The sequence below is a fragment of the Euprymna scolopes genome, chromosome 23 (genome assembly GCF_053919585.1).
Source record: "Euprymna scolopes isolate OS-2025 chromosome 23, ASM5391958v1, whole genome shotgun sequence".
NCBI lineage: Eukaryota > Metazoa > Mollusca > Cephalopoda > Sepiida > Sepiolidae > Euprymna > Euprymna scolopes.
This window is the reverse complement of record NC_136504.1, coordinates 73,159,124-73,171,132: the sequence shown is the minus strand read 5'-3', so window position 1 is coordinate 73,171,132 and position 12,009 is coordinate 73,159,124. Positions and strand designations below refer to the sequence as shown.

General features: G+C 26.6%; 1 protein-coding gene across 3 annotated transcripts in view; it reads right to left on the bottom strand.

The window, feature by feature from the left end:
* Positions 1-12,009, bottom strand: part of LOC145246004 (N-acetyl-D-glucosamine kinase-like) — a 238,909-nt gene that overhangs the window by 157,967 nt on the left and 68,933 nt on the right. For all 3 annotated transcript variants that reach the window (XM_080107803.1, XM_080107806.1, XM_080107804.1), the window contains one exon: positions 9,799-9,897. In XM_080107803.1, coding sequence (XP_079963929.1) covers positions 9,799-9,897 — 99 coding nt within the window. The remainder of the gene's footprint in view (positions 1-9,798; positions 9,898-12,009) is intronic.

The window sequence follows — 12,009 nt, the reverse complement described above, 5'->3', positions numbered from 1 at the left end:
ATATCATGACACATGTTTCATAAGAAAATCCATATCATGACACATGTTTCAAAAGAAAATCTATATCATGACACATGTTTCATTAAAGAAAATCCATATCATGACACATGTTTCATTAAAGATAATCCATATCATGACACATGTTTCATAAGAAAATCCATATCATGACACATGTTTCATTAAAGATAATCCATATCATGGCACATGTTTAATAAGAAAATCCATATCATGACACATGTTTCATTAAAGATAATCCATATAATGACACATGTTTCATTAAAGAAAATCCATATCATGACACATGTTTCATTAAAGATAATCCATATCATGACACATGTTTCATAAGAAAATCCATATCATGACATATGTTTTATTAAAGAAAATCCATATCATGACACATGTTTCATTAAAGAAAATCCATATAATGACACATGTTTCATTAAAGATAATCTATATCATGACACATGTTTCATAAGAAAATCCATATCATGACACATGTTTCATAAGAAAATCCATATCATGACACATGTTTCATAAGAAAATCCATATCATGACACATGTTTCATAAGAAAATCTATATCATGACACATGTTTCATAAGAAAATCTATATCATGACACATGTTTCATAAGAAAATCCATATCATGACATATGTTTAATTAAAGAAAATCCATATCATGACACATGTTTCATAAGAAAATCCATATCATGACATATGTTTCATAAGAAAATCCATATCATGACACATGTTTCATAAGAAAATCCATATCATGACACATGTTTCATTAAAGATAATCCATATCATGACACATGTTTCATAAGAAAATCCATATCATGACACATGTTTCATTAAAGATAATCCATATCATGGCACATGTTTCATAAGAAAATCCATATCATGACACATGTTTCATTAAAGATAATCCATATCATGACACATGTTTCATAAGATAATCCATATCATGACATATGGTTCATTAAAGAACATCCATATCATGACATGTTTCATTAAAGAAAATCCATATCATGACACATGTTTCATTAAAGAAAACCCATATCATGACACATGTTTCATAAGAAAATCCATATCATGACACATGTTTCATAAGAAAATCCATATCATGACACATGTTTCATTAAAGAAACTCCATATCATGACACATGTTTCATAAGAAAATCCATATCATGACACATGTTTCATTAAAGAAACTCCATATCATGACACATGTTTCATAAGAAAATCCATATCATGACACATGTTTCATTAAAGAAAATCCATATCATGACATATGTTTCATAAGATAATCCATATCATGGAACATGTTTCATAAGATAATCCATATCATGACATGTTTCATTAAAGAAAATCCATATCATGACATGTTTCATTAAAGAAAATCCATATCATGACACATGTTTCATTAAAGAAAACCCATATCATGACACATGTTTCATAAGATAATCCATATCATGACACATGTTTCATAAGATAATCCATATCATGACACATGTTTCATTAAATAAAATCCATATCATGACACATGTTTCATAAGATAATCCATATCATGACACGTTTCATAAGATAATCTATATCATGACACATGTTTCATAAGATAATCCATATCATGACACATGTTTCATTAACGAAAATCCATATCATGACACATGTTTCATTAAAGAAAATCCATATCATGACACATGTTTCATTAAAGAAAATCCATATCATGACACATGTTTCATAAGAAAATCCATAACATGACACATGTTTCATAAGAAAATCCATATCATGACACATGTTTCATAAGAAAATCCATATCATGACACATGTTTCATTAAAGTAAATCCATATCATGACACATGTTTCATAAGATAATCCATATCATGACACGTTTCATGATATTCCATATCATGACACATGTTTCATAAGAAAATCCATATCATGACACATGTTTCATTAAAGTAAATCCATATCATGACACATGTTTCATAAGATAATCCAAATCATGACATGTTTCATAAGATATTCAATATCATGACACATGTTTCATAAGAAAATCCATATCATGACACATGTTTCATTAAAGAAAATCCATATCATGGCACATGTTTCATAAGATAATCAATACCATGACACATGACGCAATAAGAACTGCTGTTTTATTTTGAGTCATTGTACGCAATAAGAACTGCTGTTTTATTTTGAGCCATTGTACGCAATAAGAACTGCTGTTTTATTTTGAGCCATTGTATGCAATAAGAACTGCTGTTTTATTTTGAGCCATTGTACGCAGTAAGAACTGCTGTTTTATTTTGAGCCATTGTACGCAGTAAGAACTGCTGTTTTATTTTGAGCCATTGTACGCAGTAAGAACTGCTGTTTTATTTTGAGCCATTGTCCGCAGTAAGAACTGCTGTCTTATTTTGAGCCATTGTAGGCAATAAGAACTGCTGTTTTACTTTGAGCCATTGTACGCAATAAGAACTGCTGTTTTATTTTGAGCCACTGTACGCAATAAGAACTGCTGTTTTATTTTGAGCCATTGTACGCAATAAGACCTGCTGTTTTATTTTGAGTCATTGTACGCAATAAGACCTGCTGTTTTATTTTGAGTCATTGTACGTAAAAAGAACTGCTGTTTTAGTTTGAGTCATTGTACGCAATAAGAACTGCTGTTTTAGTTTGAGTCATTGTACGCAATAGGAACTGCTGTTTTATTTTGAGTCATTGTACGCAAAAAGAACTGCTGTTTTATTTTGAGTCATTGTACGCAATAAGAACTGCTGTTTGTGTTTGAGTCATTGTACGCAATAAGAACTGCTGTTTTAGTTTGAGTCATTGTACGCAATAAGACCTGCTGTTTTAGTTTGAGTCATTGTACGCAATAAGAACTGCTGTTTTATTTTGAGCCATTGCACGCAATAAGAACTGCTGTTTTATTTTGAGTCATTGTACGCAATAAGACCTGCTGTTTTATTTTGAGCCATTGTACGCAATAAGAACTGCTGTTTTATTTTGAGCCATTGTATGCAATAAGACCTGCTGTTTTATTTTGAGCCATTGTATGCAATAGGAACTGCTGTTTTAGTTTGAGTCATTGTACACAATAAGAACTGCTGTTTTATTTTGAGCCATTGTACGCAATAAGAACTGCTGTTTTAGTTTGAGCCATTGTACGCAATAAGAACTGCTGTTTTAGTTTGAGTCATTGTACGCAATAAGAATTGCTGTTTTATTTTGAGTCATTGTACGCAATAAGAACTGCTGTTTTAGTTTGAGTCATTGTACGCAATAAAAACTGCTGTTTTATTTTGAGTCATTGCACGCAATAAGAACTGCTGTTTTATTTTGAGCCATTGTACGCAATAAGAACTGCTATTTTAGTTTGAGTCATTGTACGCAATAAGAACTGCTGTTTTAGTTTGAGTCATGCCTAGACATGGATGTCTATTCTGGTCTACATATTCCGGAAACATTATTTGGAATGTATGTAAGGGGAGTGTATTTTCCCTCACACCTGTGTATACCTTGATCTTCAGTTCGTGCACACCTTTCCTGTTTTGTAGTATAACGTCTTGTGTGGTGAATACTTTTGGCTTTTTTTCTCCATGCTCCTGCATTGAATAAAAATGATATATCAAATTCATCAACATGGTTTTTAAATTTAAGTTGTGCCAATAGAAATTTCTTGGTAAGCCTGTTCATTTGTAGCTTCCTGTCAGTTCTTTTGTATTTTTTTACATTTTTGATCTGGCACACTTTAGCTCAGTGGTTCTTTCATCCGCATGCTGAGCAATTCTCACTCTGATGATGACGCCAGCATGCTTTCATGTCTTTATTACGTTCATTTGAGTGTCACCCTTTCCTTGTAGTTCACCCATACTTTTCATGTTAATCATATCGAAGCCTCCTAGCTTTAGTACTTCGGCCATGGACATGACTTCGTTTCTGCTTTTACAACTCCAGAAATTTAGTTCCAACAATTATCTGATCAATCACATGTTCTTCCAATTCCCACTTGTCTTTAAACTTACGTTGGTGTGCTTGCAGCCTGCACCTCACGAGAAAATCATTAATATTTTCTGTTTCGTTTTGAACTTACGTTGGTGTGCTTGCAGCCTGCACCTCACGAGAAAATCATCAATATTTTCTGTTTCGTTTTGAACTTACGTTGGTGTGCTTGCAGCCTGCACCTCACGAGAAAATCATCAATATTTTCTGTTTCGTTTTGAACTTACGTTGGTGTGCTTGCAGCCTGCACCTCACGAGAAAATCATCAATATTTTCTGTTTCGTTTTGAACTTACGTTGGTGTGCTTGCAGCCTGCACCTCACGAGAAAATCATCAATATTTTCTGTTTCGTTTTGAACTTACGTTGGTGTGCTTGCAGCCTGCACCTCACAAGAAAATCATCAATATTTTCTGTTTCGTTTTGAGAGTAATTTTGTAAGCAGTAGTGTGCAATCTGAAAATGAACGTAGAAATCTCTCCCAAATTATAGCAGGATTGTGTCTGTCGGCCTCATTTCTAAATGGCCAAGAATTATATCGTCTTAGCTCTTCTTTCCCCAACAACAAGAGAATGTGATCCAATCGGTCGTCTTTTGCAATGCCTCGTATGGAAAAATACAACTGAAATTTATTTCCCAGCACATATGTGGGTCACTCATATGATTCGTCATTATTTTTGTTAATATTAAAATAATATAACAAGGAGTAAAAGAGAAAATATTAGACAATTCACAGTTCATGGGTATAAAGTCGATATTGCATCTTTATGGGCACGTGTGGGTAGAATTCTCTTTGGTTGATAATAAGACTGAAATATTGTGAAACTCTGTCAAGATTCTCCCATTTTTATAGTAATATTCCATAACTAAACTTTACTGCTGCCACCTTTTTGTTAGTATGAATAAGTTATAATAAGGAGAAAAAATAACAAAACATAATGATTAGAATTTCACAATGGGAAAGCTAGAAGGATGGTAATTATTGTTTTTATATTGGAAAAATGTTAAATATCTAAGTTGATCGGCAACATATTTTATTTTAGCTTATGACATATTTTATTTTAGCTTATGACATATTTTATTTTAGCTTATGACATATTTTATTTTAGCTTATGACATATTTCATTTTAGCTTATGACATATTTCATTTTAGCTTATGACATATTTTATTTTAGCTTATGACATATTTCATTTTAGCTTATGACATATTTCATTTTAGCTTATGATATATTTCATTTTAGCTTATGACATATTTTATTTTAGCTTATGACATATTTCATTTTAGCTTATGACATATTTTATTTTAGCTTATGACATATTTTATTTTAGCTTATGACATATTTTATTTTAGCTTATGACATATTTTATTTTAGCTTATGAAATATTTCATTTTAGCTTATGACATATTTCATTTTAGCTTATGACATATTTTATTTTAGCTTATGACATATTTCATTTTAGCTTATGACATATTTCATTTTAGCTTATGACATATTTTATTTTAGCTTATGACATATTTTATTGTAGCTTATGACATATTTCATTTTAGCTTATGACATTTTATTTTAGCTTATGACATATTTCATTTTAGCTTATGACATATTTCATTTTAGCTTATGACATATTTTATTTTAGCTTATGACATATTTTATTTTAGCTTATGACATATTTCATTTTAGCTTATGACATATTTTATTTTAGCTTATGACATTTTATTTTAGCTTATGACATATTTCATTTTAGCTTATGACATATTTAATTTTAGCTTATGACATATTTCATTTTAGCTTATGACATATTTCATTTTAGCTTATGACATATTTTATTTTAGCTTATGACATATTTCATTTTAGCTTATGATATATTTCATTTTAGCTTATAACATATTTTATTTTAGCTTATGACATATTTTATTTTAGCTTATGACATATTTCATTTTAGCTTATGACATATTTCATTTTAGCTTATGACATATTTCATTTTAGCTTATGACATATTTTATTTTAGCTTATGACATATTTCATTTTAGCTTATGACATATTTTATTTTAGCTTATGACATATTTCATTTTAGCTTATGACATATTTCATTTTAGCTTATGACATATTTTATTTTAGCTTATGACATATTTCATTTTAGCTTATGACATATTTTATTGTAGCTTATGACATATTTCATTTTAGCTGATGACATATTTTATTTTAGCTTATGACATATTTCATTTTAGCTTATGACATATTTCATTTTAGCTTATGACATATTTTATTTTAGCTTATGACATATTTTATTTTAGCTTATGACATATTTTATTTTAGCTTATGACATATTTTATTTTAGCTTATGACATATTTTATTTTAGCTTATGACATATTTTATTTTAGCTTATGACATATTTTATTTTAGCTTATGACATATTTTATTTTAGCTTATGACATATTTCATTTTAGCTTATGACATATTTTATTTTAGCTTATGACATATTTCATTTTAGCTTATGACATATTTTATTTTAGCTTATGACATATTTTATCTTAGCTTATGACATATTTTATTTTAGCTTATGACATATTTTATTTTAGCTTATTACATATTTTATTTTAGCCTATGACATATTTCATTTTAGCTTATGACATATTTTATTTTAGCTTATGACATATTTCATTTTAGCTTATGACATATTTTATTTTAGCCTATGACATATTTTATTTTAGCTTATGACATATTTTATTTTAGCTTATGACATATTTCATTTTAGCTTATGACATATTTTATTTTAGCTTATGACATATTTTATTTTAGCTTATGACATATTTTATCTTAGCTTATGACATATTTCATTTTAGCTTATGACATATTTTATTTTAGCTTATGACATATTTCATTTTAGCTTATGACATATTTCATTTTAGCTTATGACATATTTTATTTTAGCTTATGACATATTTCATTTTAGCTTATGACATATTTCATTTTAGCTTATGACATATTTTATTTTAGCTTATGACATATTTTATTGTAGCTTATGACATATTTCATTTTAGCTTATGACATATTTTATTTTAGCTTATGACATATTTCATTTTAGCTTATGACATATTTAATTTTAGCTTATGACATATTTCATTTTAGCTTATGACATATTTTATTTTAGCTTATGACATATTTTATTTTAGCTTATGACATATTTCATTTTAGCTTATGACATATTTTATTTTAGCTTATGACATATTTTATTTTAGCTTATGACATATTTTATTTTAGCTTATGACATATTTTATTTTAGCTTATGACATATTTCATTTTAGCTTATGACATATTTCATTTTAGCTTATGACATATTTCATTTTAGCTTATGACATATTTCATTTTAGCTTATGACATATTTTATTTTAGCTTATGACATATTTCATTTTAGCTTATGACATATTTTATTTTAGCTTATGACATATTTTATTTTAGCTTATGACATATTTTATTTTAGCTTATGACATATTTCATTTTAGCTTATGACATATTTTATTTTAGCTTATGACATATTTTATTTTAGCTTATGACATATTTTATTTTAGCTTATGACATATTTCATTTTAGCTTATGACATATTTTATCTTAGCTTATGACATATTTTATTTTAGCTTATGACATATTTTATTTTAGCTTATTACATATTTTATTTTAGCCTATGACATATTTCATTTTAGCTTATGACATATTTTATTTTAGCTTATGACATATTTCATTTTAGCTTATGACATATTTTATTTTAGCCTATGACATATTTCATTTTAGCTTATGACATATTTTATTTTAGCTTATGACATATTTCATTTTAGCTTATGACATATTTTATTTTAGCTTATGACATATTTTATTTTAGCTTATGACATATTTTATTTTAGCTTATGACATATTTTATTTTAGCTTATGACATATTTTATTTTAGCTTATGACATTTTATTTTAGCTTATGACATATTTCATTTTAGCTTATGACATATTTCATTTTAGCTTATGACATATTTTATTTTAGCTTATGACATATTTCATTTTAGCTTATGACATATTTCATTTTAGCTTATGACATATTTCATTTTAGCTTATGACATATTTTATTTTAGCTTATGACATATTTCATTTTAGCTTATGACATATTTAGAAGATTCTCTGAATGTGGTAGCCATGTTCGCATCATTATTATCATTTATCAACAAATTTGACGCACATGTCAGGAAAAAATAGGAAACAACTACTATATAACATTATGCTTATTTACAATTGTCTGATGATGACTGCGACGGTGTGGAGACAAAAATCCGTTATTACATGCCTCACCCAACGCTTGGGATTAATGTGGAAAATGAAGAAAATAAAAGATTGTTATCAGAGAAATGAATCGTAAAACAAAAATTACAATGTTGTTAGAAAGGTAAAATACAACTGTGTAAAATTACTCACAGAGTTTTACGCATTGTGACATGCCAAAAAATATAAAACAAAATTCATTTGGTTTTAGTGACATGCCAAAAATATAAAACAAAATTCATTTAGTTTTTGTGACATGCCAAAAAATATAAAACAAAATTCATTTAGTTTTAGTGACATGCCAAAAATATAAAACAAAATTCATTTAGTTTTTGTGACAATCCAAAAATATAAAACAAAATTCATTTAGTTTTTGTGACATGCCAAAAATATAAAACAAAATTCATTTAGTTTTTGTGACATGCCAAAAATATAAAACAAAATTCATTTAGTTTTTGTGACATGCCAAAAAATATGAAACAAAATTCATTTAGTTTTAGTGACATGCCAAAAATATAAAACAAAATTCATTTAGTTTTTGTGACATGCCAAAAAATATAAAACAAAATTCATTTGGTTTTTGTGACATGCTAAAAAATATAAAACAAAATTCATTTGTGACATGCCAAAAATATAAAACAAAATTCATTTGGTTTTTGAGAACCAGTTGAATCCTTCAGAGAGATAACAAATAAAAGACACAAACTGTCAGAAGTGCTTTGAAAATCGGACAATTAATACAGATTCTCTTTTTCTGAAATGTATATTTTATATAATTTATATAATTTAGCAGTTGGAATCTTGAAAATATTATTTTCACTTTCCAAATTGACCAAAACTGACGAAACTCTAAATGCTATCATTGGAATCAGAGTTTGGAGATATTTGGTTTGAGTATGAGATGGTATTATTGTCATATGATTTGGTCCTCTGATAGCCATGTTGTAAATTTGGAAATTGTTTTGAGTTATTTTTCTGATCAAGTCATCTAATTTTCAAAAAATGCTCCAGAAACGAGACTGTTCATATTTTTTCCGAATGACACACCAGTACTGTTGAGACTATGTAAGTAAGGTTAGTATGTAACGTTATTTACATATATTTTTATTGCATCTCACAACTCATGCATTCATTGCATTTTTTCTTTAGGATTCAATTTTCATAGTTATTGTCTTCATATACCTCTATGCATTTAGATATCTTTAAACCTGCCTTCATGTCTAGTCAGCATTTCTAATATAAGCTGAAAAACTCTGGATGAATTTAAATGTTATATGTAAACGGTTTCTTTTTATTTTTATTTTCCAACACAAACATGGTTGCCATGCACACAGTGAATTCTTAACATGTGTATAGCTAAAATAATAAAGCGAAAATAATTCAAACTTATAAAAATCTATCTTGTATGCGATTTGTTCATGAAATTTAGTTTCAAATAGAATTATTTTCTTCTATTTTATACTTGCATTAAATAGGTGGAAATATACTTACCAAAGCCTTTAGTTTTACTGGAGGATCAATGCCAGCTAGAAGTTGAGCTAGAGTTATCATTTTAGCAATTCGCTCCAGGCATTCATCCAAACCAATGAGCTAAAAATAAAACATTACTATTAAATAAAACTTATATTTTGCTTACATATTTTGCTTACATATTTTGCTTCTGAAAATTTGCAATTGGACTTTAATATTTTCTATCATAATATGATCAGACAAAAAATTAATATTTTCTATCATAATATGATCAGACAAACAATTAATATTTTCTTTCATAATATGATCAGACAAACAATTAATATTTTCTATCATAATATGATCAGACAAACAATTAATATTTTCTATCATAATATGATCAGACAAACAAATAATATTTCTACCATAATATGATCAGACAAACAATTAATATTTTCTTTCATAATATGATCAGACAAACAATTAATATTTTCTTTCATAATATGATCAGACAAACAATTTATATTTTCTATCATAATATGATCAGACAAACAAATAATATTTTCTATCATAATATGATCAGACAAACAAATAATATTTCTACCATAATATGATCAGAAAAACAATATTTTCTTTCATAATATGATCAGACAAACAATTAATATTTTCTTTCATAATATGATCAGACAAACAATTAATATTTTCTACCATAATATGATCAGACAAACAATTAATATTTTCTATCATAATATGATCAGACAAACAATTAATATTTTCTATCATAATATGATCAGACAAACAAATAATATTTCTACCATAATATGATCAGACAAACAATTAATATTTTCTATCATAATATGATCAGACAAACAATTAATATTTTCTATCATAATATGATCAGACAAACAATTAATATTTTCTATCATAATATGATCAGACAAACAAATAATATTTTCTATCATAATATGATCAGACAAACAAATAATATTTCTACCATAATATGATCAGACAAACAATTAATATTTTCTATCATAATATGATCAGACAAACAATTAATATTTTCTATCATAATATGATCAGACATACAAATAATATTTTCTATCATAATATGATCAGACAAACAAATAATATTTCTACCATAATATGATCAGACAAACAATTAATATTTTCTTTCATAATATGATCAGACAAACAATTAATATTTTCTTTCATAATATGATCAGACAAACAATTAATATTTTCTATCATAATATGATCAGACAAACAAATAATATTTTCTGTCATAATATGATCAGACAAACAAATAATATTTCTACCATAATATGATCAGAGAAACAATATTTTCTTTCATAATATGATCAGACAAACAATTAATATTTTCTACCATAATATGATCAGACAAACAATATTTTCTATCATAATATGATCAGACAAACAAATACTATTTTCTATCATAATATGATCAGACAAACAAATAATATTTTCTATCATAATATGATCAGACAAACAAATAATATTTTCTATCATAATATGATCAGAAAAACAAATAATATTTTCTATCATAATATGATCAGACAAACAATTAATATTTTCTTTCATAATATGATCAGACAAACAATTAATATTTTCTATTATAATATGATCAGACAAACAATTAATATTTTCTATCCATAATATGATCAGACAAACAATATTTTCTATCATAATATGATCAGACAAACAAATAATATTTTCTATCATAATATGATCAGACAAACAATATTTTCTTTCATAATATGATCAGACAAACAATTAATATTTTCTATCATAATATGATCAGACAAACAATTAATATTTTCTACCATAATATGATCAGACAAACAATATTTTCTATCATAATATGATCAGACAAACAAATAATATTTTCTATCATAATATGATCAGACAAACAAATAATATTTTCTATCATAATATGATCAGACAAACAAATAATATTTTCTATCATAATATGATCAGACAAACAAATAATATTTTCTATCATAATATGATCAGACAAACAATTAATATTTTCTTTCATAATATGATCAGACAAACAAATAATATTTTCTATCATAATATGATCAGACAAACAATTAATATTTTCTATCATAATATTATCAGACAAACAATTAATATTTTCTATCATAATATGATCAGACAAACAATTAATATTTTCTATCATAATATGATCAGACAAACAATTAATATTTTCTATCATAATATGATCAGACAAAC